The sequence below is a fragment of the Pseudorca crassidens genome, chromosome 14 (genome assembly GCF_039906515.1).
Source record: "Pseudorca crassidens isolate mPseCra1 chromosome 14, mPseCra1.hap1, whole genome shotgun sequence".
Lineage (NCBI taxonomy): Eukaryota > Metazoa > Chordata > Mammalia > Artiodactyla > Delphinidae > Pseudorca > Pseudorca crassidens.
This window is the reverse complement of record NC_090309.1, coordinates 29,496,253-29,518,372: the sequence shown is the minus strand read 5'-3', so window position 1 is coordinate 29,518,372 and position 22,120 is coordinate 29,496,253. Positions and strand designations below refer to the sequence as shown.

The window sequence follows — 22,120 nt, the reverse complement described above, 5'->3', positions numbered from 1 at the left end:
TGCAACTAAATCTGTATTTCAACAAATAAACCACACAGTTAGAAGTTGTGGCTTTTCCAAGATTTCCAGTTTAATGAAGAGTAACTCACTTTTCTTCTCACAACATTTTAAAGTCTTCCATCTGAAGTCATACCACAATAAAACTAGAAGAAACTGCATTCTTTGCAAAAACTTAAAATATGTGAGACAAACTTTTAAAAAGCAATAATCTACATGGCCTCTTATAGTATTTATCCCATACCCTTTCCTAAAAGTTATCTACTTAGATACTACGCAAAAAAGAAAAAAGGGAATGGTCCTGATTAAGTTACTGATAAGACAATCAAAGGCTAATCTTAAAGATTATTAAAATTAAACATTAAGTAAGTATTAGGCAATGAGGAAGGTATATGATACAGAGAACGGTAATAGACTGTAAGTCAGAAAACTTGGGTTTTAGTCCCAGCCTTCCAATTACTATGTAAACTTTAGCAAATCATCTGTTTTAGTTTCCTAATCAATAAAGTAGTGATAATACCAGTCCTGACCTTGTCATAGGTCTGTCATGAGGATTAAGTGAGAAAATGGATGTAAAATAATCTTATAAACTATGATGATTTAAATGGTGAGTATATCAATTAACAAAATCAAAGATTCTTTTTTTTTTTTAAACAAATACTTATGCATATTCATGTTGTGCCAGTCACTGTTTAGGCAGGTAGAGGGGATATGGCAATGCAGTTAAAAAAAAAAAAAAATTCCTGACCTCATGGAGCTTAATTTCTAATGGAAAGAGACAAACAAAAAACAAACATATAAGGAAAACTGTATAATACCAAAGCATGATAGGTGCAATGGAGAAAAATAAAGCAGGAAAGATAAAAAGAATACATGGCGTGAACATGAGACTGCAATTCTAAATAAGGTGGTTAGAAAAGGCCTCATGAAGGAGGTAACATGTGAGGAGCAAAAGTCTGAAGTAGGTAAACATGTGGGAAAGAACATTCCAGGCAGAGGAAACAGCATTGGCCATATTATGACTACTCAAGTGATTTAAAAACACAGCTAAGGAAGGCGGCTACATACTCTCATTAAGCTTTCTAGTGCTATATTCATTTACTTCAGATAAACATTAGGAGAAGCAAAGATAATGTCCAAGTTCCTCCAACATGCTGCTTATGGTCTTACAAGCCACTAAATCAAGAACACAGTTATCAAAGAGAATGACAGGAAACAGAAAAGATTTTTTCAAAAGGTAAACTGGCCTTACTTCCTTTCCCTCATGTTGTAGTTTTCTATTAGTATCCGTCACTTGATTCTGTGGAGAGAAGACAATTTAAACTCATAAAAAACACTTAGATAATAGTTGGATAAGATCAAAATTTTAAATGAAAAGACTAAGAATAGGTATTCAGATTGTTTCCATATTCCACCACATTTTGGTTTAGTGGTGTTCTCTTGGGATGAAATTATATCAACTTTTCTACTGAACATTTGTATGACCTTTTGAACAATAAAAAAAATTACTAAAAAATATGTTCAGTTTGAAATATTACAAACTAAAATAACATAACTAAAGATCACACTTTCATTTGGAAAGGAAAGAAAAAAAATAATAGAAAAAATAACCCACAAAGAACCTTACCATCTCTACTATGTGTACAAAGAACAAATTTTTTCATAGATAGTCCTCACTTCACCAATGTATTCCTGGAAAACTTGAGTATAAATTGAACTTTTTAACTCAGGTCAAATATTTCTACTTATCTAATTTTAGAAAACGTTTTATCTTAATTTTTTGGATTATTAATTCTTAATAGTTTCTAACACTTCCACATTCCCATTTTTCTAAATTAATCTCTCGATCACACAGTCAAAATCAGGTGAACAAGCTTTAAAATTAGGTACAGTTCATAATTTAAAGGAACTGGCACCACTTATTTTGGTAGCCACTTTTGAAGAATCAACTGATATAAAAAAATTAAGTATATAGAATAGTAATTTCCTCACTTTCTTAAACATTATCAAAATATGAGCAACATTAACTTCTAAAGCTTTCTTTAATAGAAGCTTTCCATACTTCCACCAATAACTGCGACTCCTTACGCTTTTAAGACACTACCTTAACCCAGCATTTCCTATTATGTCTCTTGGAACACCAAGAAATGGTAGTTAAAAGGTACTCTGCACTCTGTACACACACACACACACACACACACACACACCCCAATATGTATGGGAAATACCACTAAACAGGTTAGTTTATTCAGGACTTCCTGAAGCCCAAGGAGATATCATACAGTGTTTTCCAACTTATTTTATGTAACATCCTTTTACTGAGGATCATCTTAAGAAACTAGTTTTTCAGGAACACACCTTTGAAAACTTTGCCCTAAACTATACACTATACACTATACCTGGACTATCACTTTCTGAGCAGATTACCACATGCACTGCCATTGTAGCAAAAATGCAGCCATAAACATAACATAAATGAATGGGCATTGCTGTGTTCCAATAAAACTTTATTACAAAATTAGGAGGCAAGCTGGATTTGGCCTGCAAGATATAGCTTGTTGATCCTTGGTCTAGAATAAGTGAGATTGAAAAGTTTATTATTCAAACCAATAAATGAATGTTATTCAAAAATGGGATTAATATCAGCTCAATACAAGAAAAAGCTTTTAAGCGATGTGAATAAAAATGGGGTGGGTTGCCTTGAGTGATCATTGTTCAAGAATAGATTTTTTTTCACATAAACAGATTTCAAAAAATTCAACCTTCCATAAATACTACTAAATTCAGCATTGCTGTCTCTACTAAAATAACTTGTTTACCATTTCTGAAATTTTTTTTACCTCAAACTCATTGTAAGAAATATATTTTACATTGCAACCCAGTACACAAGTATAGGGAATGCAGACGCGTGCACACACACACACAGAGAAACAAAATTTTTAAGAAACAATGTTTGGACTTACTGCATGTAATACACTTCGTTGCTTCCTTTTTTATTCTATTTCAATTTTTATTAAAAATACTGATCATGGCCCACTAAATTGATTTCATGCAAACCAGAGTTCTAAAACATCCATAGGAGCCTAACCAAAGCTTCTGATAAGAAAGGTAATTACTATTTCAATACTATTTGAACATAACAATGGGAGGAAATCTATACTGCCTGTCTAGGATGCTACTTGTTGCTTCAGAGAACATATATATGTATGTGTGTATATATATACACACACGTACCAACATACATACTGTGAATCAAAAGAAATAATGGACATCCTAGAGAGAGTAGGATTTTTCATTGTTATGTTCAAATAGTACTGACAGTAGGTAATACTTAACCTTTTCCATTTTCTAAACTCTTTTCTCAAGTTCAAGAATTTCTAAGTTCCACAGGCTCTTAACACAGGTTGAATGGATGTCCCCTAGAGCAGAGTCTCCCAGGTGTTAATGGTGAGCATTATGGGCAATATTCAGGTACTTAACCACATGACTACTTCAGTAACCAGACACAGAGCACCCCGTTGCCCATCATGGACAAAGAGCCCAAGGAGCAGAGGGAGAGGTTTTGGAATACAGGCATCAAGAACAGCCCAAGGTGAAGATGGATGGGAAGCTGGGATGGCTGAGTGAGGACAAACAGCACACACAGCTCCTGGCAGAAGCCCCGTATCTTTGTTTTCACATATTTCAGATACTTCTGTCCATCTGACGCTTTTCAGCCCCCCAAAACTCAGTATAACTTTTTAAATGGAATCAAATTGTTCATACTTTTTAATCTGCTTTATACATTAAGCAAACATTTCTAATGCTTTCCCATGTCAGATATCCTTCTACAATATATTGTAGTTTATTACTCTTTTAAATGGATATACCATGATTTATTTTACTAATCCTCTAGTACATCACTTTCAGGGACATCTTAAAGTTTTAGTCATTAAAAAAAAAACACATGAACATCTCTGTACATGCACCTGTAGCTGTAGAATAAATCTTAAAACTATGTGGTGTTTTTAGTATTGATAAATAAAATTGCTCTCCTTAAAAGTTGTAACAGTCTACATTCCAACCAGGCATTCCCAGGTTGATAGGTATCATCTCCAATCTTAATATTTGTTTCATTTTTGTCATTTTATTAGGTGGCACTTTATTGTTTAAATTTGCATTCCTTTAATTCTAAATTGTAGAGTCCCCTTATATTTCTTCTTATGTAAACTGTATATTAACATGTATTTCTCAGTTTTCTATTAGAGTGTTCATATTTTTCCTATTAATTTGTAGGCTTTTTCTATGTTAGGATATCAATCATTTGTCATGTGTATTTGTAAATATTTTTATTTATTATTTACCTTTACATTTTTAACTTCTACGTAGAAAGTTCTTTCATTTTAATGTTGTCGTACCTATCAATATTTTCTTTCTGGCTTAGGAACTGTGTTTAGAAATGTATCCCTCACTCCTAAAAATCACATAAATATTCATCTATATTTTCTACTAGTTCCTTTATGGGTTTTTTTACATTTAACTCTTTAGTTCATCTGAAATTAAATTTGGTACATTGACTGAGAAAGGAATCTAAGTTAATTTCAATTAAAATAGTTAAGCATTAAAGAACATTAACAACAAATCAGAAGAGTTGTTACTTTTGGAGGGGAGGGTGGAGAGAGTCACTGAGAAGGATAAAAAAGAGAGATTTAATTTTGTTGGCAATATTATATTTCTTATGATGATTGGATAGTTGTTGTACAGGTCCATAAACTCTTATCTGAAATCTTGGGACCCAATGTGTTTTGGACTTCAAAATTTTGGAAATTTTATAAAGATAATATGGTATATATTGTTTATTATTTAACAATGGGCACTAGGACAGCATCCCATAATCAAATACAGTAATATTTCTGTATCAAAGTCAGTTACCCAAGATACGTGAATTTGCTATGCCAGGGACAAAACCAATATAGCTAGCCTCTTTCCTGAACTTAAATCTGTCATATCAAGAAAGAACCTTCATGCTTTGGTAGAAGACATTCCCCAACTAACACTAATTTTATATTTCCTTTGGCTCAGATTGCCTTGCTGCAAAGACTTCTACAGCCATGCCTTGCAATTCTGTCATCCAATAGTGATGGCTTTCATCTAGCAAGGAAGCAGACAGATGACATGAAGAGTCAACCGAGTTTCTGTGTGAAAGAAACTGATTCTTGTCATTGGTTCTCATCCACACATAGTTATCCCAAATAAATTTTAACTTAAAACAGTATCCTTTCCAGCTAAAAGCCATAATCCCAGTTATCTATGTTGCAGTATAAACTCCTTTCTTACTATTCAAAAATGTTTAGTACAAATATGTCACCTGCAATGTATTCCCCACTCTTAATGTTCATCAAAACCCCAAGACAGAGAGAAACAAGTCTTAGAGTCTCCTTACTTTGAGTTTCTGGGCTTCTCCTCTTACTTTCAGCAGTTCCGTTATAGAGTCCACAAAGCCCTGGTAATGAAAGTTACACATTTTCTCAATTTCTCGGTCATGATTGCGGATGCGAGTTTCAAGCTTCTCCATGAATCGTCCATGTTCTTCACCATCATAGACAGACCTTTTAAAAAAATGGCATGGAGATTATACCAGATTTACATCTAAGAAATAGAAACAGAATTACAAACCCAGAAGCAAATTTATTTGGAAATCAGGTATTTAAGTTACATAAACCACAGAGTAATCCAATTGTATTAATGTTGCCCCAATGCTAGATGAGTATTTTTTTTAGGAAAATCCAAAATTTTGTTTCCTTATTTACTGAAAAATATGTAAGTGTTTGACAGTATTCATCACAGAATTCTCATCATAAAATAAAAGGACTGAATTACAATTCCTCCGTGCCTTTCTTTCTCAATTAAACTAATCTAGAAAAACTTAATTTTGGATAAACCCAACTATACATTTACTCCAAGATTATACCCAAGAACCTGACACTGCTGGAGAGAAATCACGTAACTGTGCTGCTAGACTCAGTTTAGCTATCTTACGACAAATTTAAATTGGGCAGCCAGACACCAGTTAAAAATAATGAAATTATCCCGCCAAATACCACCACCAAAAAATCACTTTGTAGTCTCCAAAATGTGTGAAAACCTTACTTCTCCTCTCCTCAAATGTCTACCCTCTCTCTGGCTCTCAGCTGCACTTCACAGGAAAAAAAAATTCCTCTCCTCAACCAACCTACTTACATCTGAAACTCCTATTCTGTCCACCCTCCTATAACAATGGAAAAAGTATTTCAAGCTCTTATCTACAGTCATTCTTGTTGTCTCTAAGAACTTTACTCCTGCAGTTATTCCCTTTTATCCCTATCCTGTATTATATATTTCTCCCACTCCACTAAGTCATTCTCATGGCTATTTAAACATGACTTTAAGAAACCTGTCCTTACCTACACATTTCCCTCCAGCTACCATCTCATTTCTCTGCTCCCCTTCCCAGCAAAACTTCTTTCTACTTCCTCAGCCCCCATTAGTTAGCATCCATCCTACTGTACCTAAAGGCAGCATTTGTTATGGTTTAAATATACCTTCCTTCTTAAAACACCATTTTCTCTAGACTTCAATGATACCACACTAAGTGATTTTCATCCTTTTACTGACATGCCTTCTCAATCTCCGTCCTGGGCTCCTCCTCCTCTATTCTTTTTCTAAATATTCGTAAAAGCTCTTCTCTTCCCTACCTATGCCCTCTCACCAAGAAATGCCAGCTAATCCCATGTCTTTATAATACTATCTATTACAGTGGTAGACTTCCTAATCTGTACCTTCAATTCTGAGCACTAGACTCAAATACCCAGCTATAATTTAACAACTCCAATTGGATTTTCAAAAGCCATCTCAAATTTTAACATAGAAAAACAAAAAAATCATCTATCACCAAACTATCTCCACTCCCAAACCTGATGCTCCCCACCACTCAGCTACCCCATCTCAGCTAATGGTACTATCCAGTTGCCCAAGTCAAAAATGCAAATCCAGGAATCACTCCTCATGTACCTCTTTCCATCATACACCCCATCCAATCCATTAGTAAGTCCTGACAACTCAACCTCCAAAACATATCTTAAAATTGACCACCATCCCTCCATTTCCACTAAAACCCTAGTCTAAACCTGTATCATTGGCACACTGGATCAATGCAATAGCCTCCTAAAAGTAAAAGTCTCCGTTCTGCACTCTTCATCCCCTCTACTCCCTGTCCCAATGCAGATACTCTCCACACAGCAGTAAAAATGGTCTTTATGAAGCAATAGTTCAGATGTAGCCTCATGCTTAAATCGCTCCAATTCGTTCTCTTTACAAAAGGAATAAAAATCACAAATCCTTACCACGGCCTATAACATACCATATAATCTAACCTCTGATTAGCTCTCTAACCTTGCTTCTCTCTAGGTCCCACCCCCTAGCCTTGCCTTCCTCCATCCTCTATGCTCCTGCTACAGAGGATTTTTTTTTTAGCCTCTTCCTGCCTCAAGAATTTTGTTTTTACTGTTCTTAGGCTAGTAACACTCACCCCCTATATCTTCAAGCAACTTTCTCCTTCTCATCATCCATAGTTTGTTATCTATCTTCCCCCCAACCCATCCCAATTAGATTGTAAACTCCGGGGCAAGAACTTTGTCTGCCAATTCACCACTGTACCTCTACAACAGTGCCAGACAGGTAATAGGCAGTGAGTAAACGTTCATTGAGTAAATAAATAACGTTATCTCTAAGAACACTTTGATCTCTGATATTTATTCAACAAATATACATTTGCTCATTACCAACATTTTCTGGTTCTATAATCATTTGTAGGTACCAGATCACCACCCTGGTCCTGTGGATAAGAGAGCACCCACTCCTCAGCAGATCACTTCCACTACCCAGAACTCAAGCAGTAACCATAGAAAATATATATACAAGTTTGGATTCCGGTAAGAATTCTGAACACTTACTTCAGAAAAACCAGAGCAATCCAGATTCATTCTCCTTCATTTCAAATAAAGGGACAAGATCTTCAAATAAATTATAAACAATCCCGGCTTTGACAACTAAGACATACTATAGCATAACCACTTGCCTAGAAGAGCTATTGGGAAACACAAGACAGAATCTACTATTGACATTTCAACTAACCTCAAAAAAAAGCATAACTTTTCCCCTTCCAAAGGAAAGGAAAAGAAAGATTTCCATGTAAAGGCACCAGTATTCCTTGCCATTTGAAGAAGAGGAATAACCACGGAAAATTCATCAGTCTAAATGGCATAAGAAGATTATTATTCAATACTGAGACAAGCCTCTTGGTTTCAAATTCAGTTATATCTTGACCCATTAATACTTTTAAGTTAGGTAGTAAGTATACTTCCTTCTACAATGTAAAACTTTTTATTTTTCTCCCTCCAAAGATCTACATTAATATGACAAAAGATAACCTCAAGGAGAAGAAAATCTCATAGCTAAGAAATTCATAATTTATCCTAGCTCCCTGAACTTTCTATAAAAAAAAAAGTATAAATCAAAGAAAGGAAGAGTGGATTTTTGCTGCCTGACTGCATGGCCTTGGTGTTTAGCAATGTAATTAACTAGCTATGAGTCTTTGGTCAATTCAGTTAATCTCTCTCACCCTCAGCTTTCTCATTAGAAAATAGGAAGCAATCAATTAGAAATCCTCTTTAGCATCAGCCTAGCTCTAAATTTCTGCAATTCACTTCCACTTTCAAGTCCAGTCAGCAATAATGTAAAGATCATACATTTTTCAGAACAGTGTAAAGAGGTAGTTCAAAACAAGTTAATGAATTTTCTACATCCTTATCACTAGGCCCCACCTGTTTCTCCTATTTTAGGGTCTTTATGATTCTAATAGTCTCTTCAATTATAATAATGTTGAATAACATGAAAGATTTATAGTGAATCTCCTGAATATCTTGAGAATTTTAAAAGTTAGAATAAAATGTAAAACCCACACATCTAAAACAGGAGTTTTGGACTATATTTAATTAACCTGTGTTCCATGAGTATGCATTTGGAAAACCACAATTTCCAGATTTTATGTGTATAAGCAGAAGCACATATGTGTAATTTTTAAGGGAAACATCCACAGTTTTCATCTGGTTATCAAAGGGTTAAAAACCACTGATTTAAAGGTTTTGTTTCAAACTGCCTAACAGGAAAAGGCAACTATAATTAGTACCTAACAGTTCAACTCACATCAGCATTTCACCTGTATCTCAGACTTAGTGCTAACCAGCTATCAGATATAAAATGCTAAAAACAAAAATAAACAAGTCTTTAATTCTGGAAAAGTCATAGATCTCCTGAAATTAACCTAATATTGGTAATCAACATTGCACCTGAACAGTTATCTCCCTCCCCCACAATAAATGGATTAAACTGGAGAAAGACTGCCATCTAGTGATGGCCCATTTCCAACATGCTTTGAAACTTAAATTTGATGTGACCAAGCAAAGAGAGGCTGCTTAAAAATCTAAAAACTATATTCTATAACACTTGCTAGCCAAAGTCTTATAACTTGTTATTAAATGATATTTTATATAAAGTACTCTAATGTTTAAACATCCGTTTCTAATAGAAAGCAGGATCTTGAAAACCATCATATGCTTTTGACATGTGTGCCATAGGTATGTCACAGTTAAACAAGACTACAAAATAAACTGCACCACTGCTTTAACTATTTGTGATAATCCAAAGAATATTCTGGTACCTAGTGAAATGTAAACAATAAGATATGTTTGGAAACTAGCAACTTTTAATAGCCTAAATTTTTACTCAACTACATAAATGCTGCCTTGTGGAGTCTAATTTCCAAAAAATCCCAAGTAAACCACAGGTTTTTGCAAAAAGTAAAATGTTTTACCCTAGTGTCCATATCTGACACATACTTCTAAACATTCCACCTAGATTAAGAGAGAGATTTTAATTTATGAAACACTTCAGGAATTCTATTCAACAAAAATATTTATGATTCCCAAGTACTGAATCATTACAGGATTATATCACTTGCAAGAACTTAACATCAGCTCCAATCTGTCAAAAGAGAAAATAAATAAATAATGTAATGAGCATGTGTTATCTCATTTAAATCCTAGGCACCTTATAAATTAGACATTATTCCCATTTTATAACTGAGGAACTTAAAACCCAAGAAGATGAAGTAATTTGCCAAATCCACACAGCTAGAAAGTGTTCTCTGTAGTACATCAGTCTGTCTCCTTTTAGAGCAAAGGAAAGTAAGAAAGTCACATGGACCCCTAAAACGTTAGAGTTGAAAGAGGTCTCGGGGATGGAATACAAAGCTTTTATTGTACAATGGAGGAAACTGAAGCCAAGAAAAGTTAAATACCTTAATCAAAATTATATTGCTTGTTACTGATACACCTGGGCCTGACTCCCAAAGAAAACAGGAAAAACTAATGCAATATGAAGCCTGACACAAAGCTAAGTGGTTTTTTAAAAGACACACACACACACACACACACACACACACACACACTTTATGATGAGTTTGCTCCCTATTAGTTGTGCCTACACAACAGCTATTCCATTCTTCCTGCTGGAAGAGTTCCAATTTGTTCTGGTATTTCACCTTTCCATCCTACCGCAAGGGGTAAATACTAATTTAGACCAATCATGGTAATTCCATTCCCCTTGTCAGTGACCAATTAACAGATGACACAAGTCACTGATGGAAGTAAAGGGAATTTTGGAAGTGAGGATCCAAGGAAAGGTTTCTTTCCTGAAGGATGCAGGAAAAGAAACTGCTTTTCCTACTTTGGACATTGTCCTATACAATGCTTAGGGATGAAGCAACCATCCTGAGAAGAGAGGAGATATTGCCAATAATCTGAAGATTGCAAAGGGGAAAGATGGAAAACAACTGGGTCCTTGATGATGAGCCAATCCTGAAACAGTCCTATCTCCAGCCTTCATGTTATGTGCATTAATAAATTTCCTATTTTAAGGGAAACTTCCTATTTCCACTTTGTCTCAATAGTCTGCTACTTTCAAAACAAAGTATCCTAAATGCACAACGCTGTTCATTCTTCAAAGGTAGCAGGCAAATCAAAGAAACAACCAGCAACCAGTCAAAGTCTAAACATGGCTAAGGAATCCTGTTTCCAGGACCTAGACTGCTCTTTCTGGTTTTCTTCTTAGTTAAGAGTTAACTCTCAATCCACTCTTCAAATCTCAGCCTGCACCTTACTTTTTCTGGAAACCTTCTCTAATCACATAGACTCTGTTATGTGTTCCTCCTTTGTTATTAATGCCATCACAGAATCTATTTAACTATATTCTGATTACCCATTCACTTGTCAGTTTCCCCACACCAAAATGTTAATCTCCTGTGTGTTGAGACTGTGTCTTACCCATTTTATCTCCAGCTTATAGCACAGAGCCTGGCACAGAGGAGATCCTCCATGTATGCTAAAGATAGAGAAAGAGAAGTAAGGGTAGGAAACTAACATGTGGGTTTCTGACTGCCTCAAAGATGGATGCAAAAGAGTATCATATCAAACACAGTTTATCTGTTGAGATGTTTTCAGAACCAAGGAGAACTTCAAGACACAAAAGACTGAACATTTTGCTTTTGTTTTTGATTAGTCCAAGAAAAAATTCCAGAACTTTTGTTCTTTTCTTTTTCACATATATGTTTTTTAACTTCTGTCATGGTTTTAGTCCTGAAACATTTTCTTCTTATTAAGCTCCATAAAAGCATCATTAGTATTTCTGTTTATTCCAAAAGTTAAAAATAAAGTAGAAAAACAGATTTGAGCAGGATGTTGAAAGAGAAACTGCAGGAGGTCAAGAGGATTTTAAAGTCCCCTTCCCTTCCTTACTTCAGTTTGTCTATCAATTTAATTCAGACCTTACTATGGTAATTTGGATGCTCTGAGTGCAAAATGTGAAAGTAGATCACTGTATATCACCATCCATGACAGGGGAAGCATATGCTAATTGATGAAGTCTAAGCTGAAGACTACACCCAAATGTTTTTGTACTGCCACAGGAGACCAAATACATTCAAATCCTTTTCCCACTTTGCAAATACCAAGGTATCCAACTGGCTTCACTAAGATAGCCCATGCAACCAAAAGAAGTTGTGATGGAACTCTCCCTCAAGGCAGGAAGGGAACCCCACACTTCCATGATGGCTATTTTCAAAGGGATAAAAACAGGGTAGAGAAGTTTCAAATGGCACCTAGCCAAAGAGCCTACTAAAACCCAGGTATTGGTTAAATAGCACAGGAAAGTGGAGAAGGGGACCTTGTCACAAAACATCAGTCAAATCAACAACAGACTATTAGGAAATAAACTAACGAAAGCAAGAAAACTCCAAATTAAGGATATGAAGACTGCTCTAACTACTACCATGATAATGTCACACTGTTAGAACAATTAATCAGCATAAGCAACTGAAGGCACAAAAGCACTACAAGATATGTTAGTGGCTTCATCTTGGCCTCTGTATCAATTTGCATTAAGTGCAATAAGATTTATTTCATTGCAGCTTTCAGTGGTGGTCATAAAATCTGACAGCTAAAAGTTGGGTTTCAGATGCTACTGCCAAATAAAAGAAATACTCCATCTACAGCCTGGTGATACTGACTGAATCTAATACGGTTGGTATATACAGGGTTATAATTAACACTGGTAGATTAGCTCCAGTTTCACTGCATGGAATTCAAAGTGTCAAGTTTAACACTTAAACAGGTAAAGCTAGAACAAAATGAAACTACTGATTCACTTACTATCCACCACCATCATAATGTGTCTGAATCTAGTGTATGTTAGTAGAACTCTTCAAGATCCTTTACAAAAGATTTAAGTATTTAATTTAAATAATTGCTCTGAAGAGCTATGAAAATATTGTAAAAGACTGCCTATTAATTGAAGAAATGCTTCAGATTCTCCACACTTAAAATTATCATTATGGTTCCAGTGACAGCGATCATAAAGGTATTCACACAGAAAAACAAACCAATGGGGGACAGGTATTAGAAACACTTAAGTGAATAGTCCTGGTCTCCTTATGCATGTAGATTTAATGTGGGTCTAACAAAATTAGACCAGCCAAGTTTCCCAGAATCACTAAATCAAACTATAATAAATGTGACGTCATTTGTAAATGTGTATGTTGTGTATAGTATGTATGTACCTACATAAGTACACATTATATACACATATATGTATGTTATATAGTGTGTATGCTATATGTATGCATCTGTGATACACACACACATGCATGAAACAAACACACACGCACATACTTTTCTGATTTTCTGAGAAAGAACCAGACTTGCCAACATCACATTCAATTCCTGGTCTAATTTCACACCCCACGGCCATAAATGATCACAATTTAAGACACCTTAAGTCTATAAGCAATGAAGACCCTGAAAGGAGGACGGATAAAAGGTATGAGAATAGTTTCCATCCTAAAACATGATGGAGAACTAAGTAGGCAAAACAGGATAAAGTTCCATGGACAATATGTAAGACCGGATATACCATGAAAAACCTTTCTACTACTAAACTTCTAAAACTGCTGCATTAAGTTTCTAAATCTTTTTTAGTGCGTGGCTAAGCAAAAAAGAAAATAAGGAAAATTTCCAGAGGCTAAAACAAAACTAGAACAGGACTCCAGATTCTACCAATCCCTTATAACCTAATGCTTCTTTTTTTTTTTTTTTTTTTTTTTTGCTGTATGCAGGCCTCTCACTGTTGTGGCCTCTCCCGTTGCGGAGCACAGGCTCCGGACACGCAGGCTCAGCGGCCATGGCTCACGGGCCTAGCCGCTCTGTGGCATGTGGGATCTTCCCAGATCAGGGCACGAACCCGTGTCCCCTGCATCGGCAGGCGGACTCTCAACCACTGCACCACCAGGGAAGCCCCTAATGCTTCTATTTTATAGCTATATAGAGAACAAGAGACAAAACCTAGGGCCCACAAGAGACGGGGAGTCCAATGAGAGGCCTCCAAGTGAATAAAGCCAAGACACCCAAGGGCTACACCCTTAGTGAAAGATGTAGAAAAATTCTTCCCCAAAAAAGGTGGCTGAAAGGAAACTTCCTTGTTTTGGGCAGGGAAGCGGGGAGACGTACTCCTGGGATAATTTGAAGCCACAACCTGGCCTTCTCACCCAAAGTGAGGGCCCATGTTCATACTTAATATTACCTGTGTGGTCTGAGATATCTCAAATTGAGAATTTATTTTAAAAGTCTGGTTGTTAGTACCCCAGAAAACTGACTGAAGAAAAGGAAAAGCTTCTCTAGAGGAATACATCTTAACAATAGTTCTAATTATTTTCACAAATAATAACATTCCTTTGAGCTGAACTCAAGTATCAAAAACCATGAAACACACAAGGAAACAAAGCATATAAACAAGAATCAACAAAAACAACAGAATCAGACCTGCTTGAAAATAAATATGTATAAATTAAAAATAAATGTGTAATATATTTAAAGAAACATGAGGGAATTACCAAAACAAAAACAGACACACTGGAAAAGATAGAACTTTCTGAATAAAAACTATAATTACTGATATTTAAAAATTTAATAAATGGGAAGGGACAATATTTAACTAGGAAGTATGCGTAAAACTTATACAAAATGCAGCACAGAGACAAAAGATGTAAAATGTCTTAGTCTGTCAGGCTGCTATAACAAAATACCACAGATTGGGTAACATAAACAACAAAAATTTCTCTCTCACAGTTCTGGAGCTGGAAGTCTGAGATCAGGGTGCCAGCATGGTCAGGTGAGGGCCCTCTTCTGGGCAGCTAACTTGTATCCTCACAGGGCAGAAAGGGCAAGCAAACTCTCTGGGGCCTCTTTATAATGGCCCAGAAAACTAATCCTGTCCATGAAGCCTCCACTCTCTTGACATAATCACCCCCAAAGGTCCCATCTCTTAATCCTCTTAATACCATCACCTTGGGGGTTAGGATTTCAACATATGAATATTGATGGGACACAAAACACTCAACCTATAGCAGGAAACAGTAAAGAAAGGTTAAGAACATGGAGAATAGGATGGGTTTAATGGGAGCTCTAGTAAAAAATAACAAACAGCTTCCCTGGTGGCGCAGTGGTTAAGAATCTGCCTGACATCTGCCTGCAGGGAATACGGGTTCAATCCCTGGTCCAGGAAGATCCCCATGACTCAGAGCAACAAAGCCCGTGTGCCACAACTAGTGAGCCTGCACTCTAGAGCCCGCGAGCCACAACTACTGAAGTCCGTGCACCTAGAGCCCGTGCTCCACAACGAGGAGAAGCGACTGCAGTGAGAAGCCCGAGCACCGCAACAAATAGTAGTCCCGCTCACCGCAACTAGAGAAAGCCCACATGCAGCAATGAAGACCCAATACAGCCAAAAATTAAATAAATAAATAATTTAAAAAAAAAAAAAAAAACATGTAATATTCGGAGAAATAGCTGAGGATTTCCCAGAATTGATGAAAGATACAGGAAGTTGTTATCCTCAAAGTAAAAAGACAAACCTATAAGCCTCACCAAAAGAAGTCCCCCAACAGAGGAAGAGCACTCTTCTCTATTCAGCTCTATCTACCAACATTTAGAACTGGCTGCCATTCTCTTTATGACTCAACTACAGTTGTGTGTAGAACCTTATACTGATGGAGCTAATTATACAAATACATGAACCGTTAGCAGCATCCAAACATCTGGTGTGTCTTTTGCCAACTCATTCTTCCACGACTAGAACATTTATTCCAAACTATTGCCATTCTCTTTAAGAGTCCAACCTTGATCCAGCAACTTACTTTTGCCACCTAATTTCATAAAGAAAATACAAGCTTATTAGGCATGAATCTTCTTAATTCCCTGCATTCCAATATACAAGTCTATCTATATCTCTATCTACCCTTACATTTGTGCATTCCTATCTCAATAAAACAGACAACTTACCTTACTTATAAGACTAATCCTATGTTCTAAAAATCTCCTTTCCCCTGTACCCCATCAACACTTTTTTAAATGTCTGTACTTTTCATGTTTTAGCTCTACTGACTTCTTTTTCTTAACAAAACATGTCCCCTCTTAACAAAATAACTTGGCGCTTTTTTGTGTTTTTTAAATGAAGTACTATTAAATTAAAATCTCTCTTCCAATAATTTTAATCTGGTATCCTTTCTCTTTCCCTCTTTCTCCTTTCACAGTTAAGATTCTTAAAAGAGCAGTCTATACTCACTTCCTCCATTTCCTCAAATTGGATTTGCTCTTCGATCCAGTGTAACCTGTTTCTTACCCACATCCCCCCAATGAACCTATTCTTGCTAAGGTCAATAAAAGCCTACTAATTGTCAAATCAAATCATTTACTTGACTCCTCTTTCATATGTGCCATCACTAACCACCTCCTCTTTCTTAAATATCTACTCCCAGGGTTTCTATTACATTCCCCTTCTCAGTCTCCAACAATTCTTCGTCCTTCTGGCCCTCAATACCTGCTTGGACTTCATCTCTTCTCATTCTTCATATTCCCTCGGAGATATCACCAATACTTCAGCTTTCACTGTTAATTAAACATCTTTGGTTCCCAAATCAATAACAAGGCATATCTTTCAAATCCTGTAAACCTGAATATTCAACCACCATTCATCCTCAAATACATCTCAAACAGTGCATGTCAAAAGTTAAAATCATTAACTCTTCTACCCAAACCTGCACATCCCTCCTATATTCACCATCTCAATTGAAACAACCAGAGCCACCCAGTTACCGACACTAGAAATACATAAGTTATCCTTGACGCCTCACTCAACCTCACACCTCCCTCCAACTGATCAATCAATCACTAAGGCCTCCCAATCTAATTCCATAATAGCTTTTCTATGTTTTTCTTCCTCTCTATCCTCCTCTGCTACTGCCTTGCCCTGCGTCATTATCTCTCCTCCAAGCAACTGTTTTCACCTCCCTCTCCTTACTTTCCTAAAAATCCATGTTCGATACTTCTCTCACAGTAATCTTCTTTAAATGAAATATAATCATGAAACACACACACCACACACACACACAAACACACACGCACACCACAATTTAGGATTAAGTCCTGCCTCAGGATCAAGTCCAAAGTCCCTAGCATAGTATGTAAGACCCCATCCATGTACAGATTTATCTCTGAATACTCCCCACACTCACTCTACAACTCTGCTTGAAGTTCCCTGAGTGTGCTATGTAGTCCCTCTGCCTAGAATCTCCTTATTATCACTTTATCTGGGAAATTCCTCCTCATCCTTCAAGATTCAGCTCATAACACACCCCTACTATAAAACCTCCCTTCCTACTACAACTACTATACCCTAATATAGAAACTCCCCTCCTTACAAACTAGGCAGAACCTAAGAAACTGTTCATAAAGCCAGCAAGAATTTAAGCTTGCACTCTCTGGAGACATTTACACCAAATAGGACTGTGAGTCCATTCTTTGAAGATTCATACTGAAGGCTACTTTTCTCCTGCTTACTGATATGCTGATATTAGGCATTTTTTCCCAAAAGAAGCCAACTTCAACTACATTAAAAACCCGTTACATCAAAAAATCTACAAACAATAAATGCTGGAGAGGGTGTGGAGAAAAAGGAACCCTCTTGCACTGTTGGTGGGAATGTAAATTGATACAGCCACTATGGAGAACAGTATGGAGGTTCCTTAAAAAACTAAAAATAGAATTACCATATGACCCAGCAATCCCACTACTGGGCATATACCCAGAGAAAACCATAATTCAAAAAGAGTCATGTACCAAAATGTTCATTGCAGCTCTATTTACAATAGCCAGGACATGGAAACAACCTAAGTGTCCATCAACAGATGAATGGATAAAGAAGATGTGGCACATATATACAATGGAATATTACTCAGCCATAAAAAGAAACGAAATTGAGTTATTTGTAGTGAGGTGGATGGACCTAGAGTCTGTCATACAGAGTGAAGTAAGTCAGAAAGAGAAAAACAAATACCGTATGCTAACACATATATATGGGATCTAAGAGAAAAAAAAAAATGGTCATGAAGAACCTAGGGGCAAGATGGGAATAAAGACACAGACCTACTAGGGAATGGACTTGAGGACACGGGGAGGGGGAAGGGTAAGCTGTGACAAAGTGAGAGTGGCATGGACATATATACACTACCAAACGTAGATAGCTAGTGGGAAGCAGCCGCATAGCACAGGGAGATCAGCTCTGTGCTTTGTGACCACCTAGAGAGGTGGGATAGGGAGGGTGGGAGGGAGGGAGATGCAAGAGGGAAGAGATATGGGGATATATGTATATGTATAACTGATTCACTTTGTTATAAAGCAGAAACTAACACACCATTGTAAAGCAATTATACTCCAATAAAGATGTTTATAAAAAAAAAACCTGTTACAGCATGTAATAGCCTATTTTTAAGAAATATATTTAAAATTCTATTTTAAAAAGATGAAGAAAGAAATTCTGTTAAAACACCTAGACCTATCCTTGATAAGTCATATAAGATAAATGGTACCCCTTTACAGTCACAGTATCCTCATTTACCACCTGTCTCTCATTTTGACACTGTGCAAATCTGAACCATCCTTGAACCTATGAAACCATGTGTAATTTGAGGTAAATTTCACCAGAAGTACTATCATCCTGTTTTGCCTTAAAGTTCTTGAACAAATGCATGATAATAGCCTAGAAATTAATGAGCACCACCACTATTGACATTCACTGATGGAAAGCTGAATTGATACTCTTTTGTTTTGAAATGTTTATTTGTTCATATTGTTGAAAGGGTACTACACTGAGCACTCTACACAGTAATGATTTATTTACATGTCTATATCCCCTACAGGACCATGAGTTCCTTGAGGGTTTACACCTGGAACAATGCCCACCTCCCACAGAGAAGACAAAGTGACAAAGGGCCTAAAGCAGTGCCCAAAAATGTTTCAACATTTAGACTTTCTCCAAAGACAAGCACTAGAGTTAATAATAAACATTCTTGCTTCAAAAGTAAATTCAAGTTCTAGCAGTGCAAATAATTTGTACTTCAGCTAAAATGCTAAATAGAAAAGGAAGGAATTAGAGGAAGAAGGGACTTAGAAGGTTCAAGGAAATCTACTGTAGAAGTGTCTGGGAATAATTTATTTCCCTAGCTCTCCTCAAACCTTCTCTGGAAGCTAGGAAAAGGAAGATGATTAAATTGCAACAAGACCTGGCTCTGAAGGGAACTGGTATTTCTGGCCCTTGTTGCCAATAGAAGGGGAAGGGTGACAGCAGTCCCTAAGGGCTTTTAGAAAAAAATTGCTTCCAGGTGGAAAGTTTTTATGGTACTCTGCAGCCTGGAGCCATTTTTTGCTTTCTTTCTTAACTACTGATGATTAAACCATGGACAATCAGACTGCAACAATGGAAACAGCTCCCAAACATCATGGTTATATGCTCCAAATTACCAAGCTAACTCTCAAAGGAGAGAAAAAAATTTGTTGGCAAAGTCTTTCTTTATTTAAGGGGGAGGGCAGGGTGGAGTCTGTTAAAGATTTTTATTTGGTAGAACATAAAAGTAGTCAAGAATTCTGTACCATAATGATAAACATTAGTCTCATACCCAGACTAGACACCATAATGTACAGTCACAGAGAGCTGAACAAAGGGCAATGCTAAATGCCCTGCTATTTAGCAGAATATTTTCATTATTCTATTTTGACCTGGATCAAGTGTTCTATTAAATGGTTATCACAGGGGTATGCAGAGAAATCCTACCACACATCATATGGAACAGGTAAGTTGATTTATACCTGATCATGGTTTTGAAAAAACTCTGAGGTGCAAGTCTGAGTTTGTAATGATGGCTCAAGAACATGAGGGGGAAAGTTACGTATAGTACCAATTCGTAAGAAAAGCAAAGAAAATTAGAGGCCAATCATTCAACCACCCAGCAACTCAGTCTAGGAAATCTTACTATACCGATATCACCCAGAACATTAAAGGATAAATCCAGCTCAAAATTACAACAGGAAACATAAGCATTTTAAAAATAGTGTACCAAGCCCTCTGTTGAACATTTTACATACACTAACTCACTTACTGCTCAAAAATAATCCTACTGGAGTAGTTACCAATATCATCATTTCACACATGAAGCAACCTTTCTGACATTGCCAGTACACAAAAACATCTACCTTCCCCAGGTTGCTAGTTATATCAAGGAAAAGATGAAAGAAAAAGGATGAGAGGGAAGAAAAGGAAAATGGGACAGAGGAAGATGAGCACAAGAGGGAGGAGGCAGAGGAGAAAATCACCAAAATAATACAAATAATACAAATGGCAAAATGGTTTGAATGGTTCAAATGGTTTGAATAAGGCAATTGTGACTTTCTTCTACTTCTCTAACTTTTTATTTTCTTAAACATGTATTGCTTTTATAATTGAGAAAAGGAAGTGCATTTTTAAAAGTCTAGAATAGTACCTGGTTCATAGTAGATGCTCAATAAAATATTAATTAAAATTAAAAACCAAACAAGAACAAACACTTCAGAGTAACCTGGGGCCTAGTTTTTAATAATTATTCAAAAACAATTATGTAAAAAAATAGAGAAGAATTTCTTCTCACAATCTATCACCTACAAACCCAAGAAGCAATCACCACTGATCAGAATTTGTGTTTTTTTATTGGTCACGCTGCCGCAGCTTGTGGGATCTAAGTTCCCCGACCAGGGATCGAACCCATGCCCCTCTGCAATGGAAGCATGGAGTCCTAACCAATGGACTGCCAGGGAATTCTGGAATTTTAAAAATTCAGTATCTCTTCTATATTCTAACCTTCTCATTACTGATCATAACTTCAAAATGTATTTAAAACATACATATATTTGACACACTGAAATTTTTTATTCGAAAACTCACACAGCAGTTTCCTAGAGCCCTTCCATAGCAACTATGAACCTCACCAATTAATGTTCTTTCATGATCCTTCAAATGGGAGGGGAAGAGGGGGGCCTCAATGGTTATTACCATGGAACCTCTGATCTATTACTCAATTTAAGTAACTTGATTTGTGAATTGGAAAAGTAAGCTATTTTCTGTTGTTTCCTATACCACTAACATGATATGCAAAGAACTCCCTACCAATATCATAAAGCTATTTACAAAAAACCCTTCATGTTTTAGATGAAAATAAATGAGGACACACCCCCTCCTCTCACACCATGTTTCCATTAGGAATCATTACTGTGCCTTTTTTTCACAGAAGCATTTGCTTAAGGGCAGTATACACTAGGCCATTTTAAAGATCTCTCTTTAATATGGAAATATAGAAATGTACCAAAAAAAGGAACCTCAGAAATGATTGGCCTTAATTCACAAATACAAGTTCAATTTTTTTTAAACATCTCTATCACATACTTGCGTCTAGCTTCCACTGAAACAGCTCTAGTAAGGGGAAGTTCATTACAAGGCAACCAATCCCATTTCAATAGCTGTTGCAAAGTTCTTATAAAAAATAAAATTTGCCTTCCTATAATTTTCACCAATTATCTTATTTTTGCCCTCAAAGGACCACCAAAAACGAGTCCTTGGTCCCTCCTTTCCCTTCTCCAGACTCAACAATCCAAATTATTCAACTATTCTACATACAGCCTTTCAATTCAGGCTTTTACCCTCTAGACACATTCTAGTAGTCAACATTCTTAAAATGCAACAAAACAGGCAGTGTAGTACAGTAGGCAAGAGCACAGGCTTCAAAGTCAAACTTCCTGGATTCGTCTTGGTTATTAATTTTGTGACCTTGGGAAAGTTATTAAACTTCTCTATAGTTTAGTTTCCACGTCTATAAAATGTAGATAATAATAAAAACCATTTCATACAGTTGCTGTATAAAGATTAAATGGCATAATGTAAGTAAAGCATTCAAAACAGTACATGGCACACAGAAAGCACACTATAAATATAAGCAATTTTCAGATCAAACATGGTCAAACTAGGAAAATAAGACTCATCTCCTTTAACTTTGTTACTCGGCCTTATTAAAACAGCCTAATGCTTTAGTGTTTCTGGCAGTTATACTGTACATTGAGCTTAAAGTCACATAAAATCT

At 36.2% G+C, this 22,120-nt stretch overlaps 1 protein-coding gene across 5 annotated transcripts in view; it reads right to left on the bottom strand.

Moving 5' to 3' along the window:
* The window catches only part of EXOC6B (exocyst complex component 6B), a 712,186-nt gene that overhangs the window by 620,370 nt on the left and 69,696 nt on the right, over positions 1–22,120 (bottom strand). For all 5 annotated transcript variants that reach the window (XM_067704728.1, XM_067704730.1, XM_067704732.1 and 2 more), the window contains exons 2-3: positions 5,420–5,585; positions 1,250–1,297 (exon numbers count right to left, since the gene is read on the bottom strand). In XM_067704728.1, coding sequence (XP_067560829.1) covers positions 1,250–1,297; positions 5,420–5,585 — 214 coding nt within the window. The remainder of the gene's footprint in view (positions 1–1,249; positions 1,298–5,419; positions 5,586–22,120) is intronic.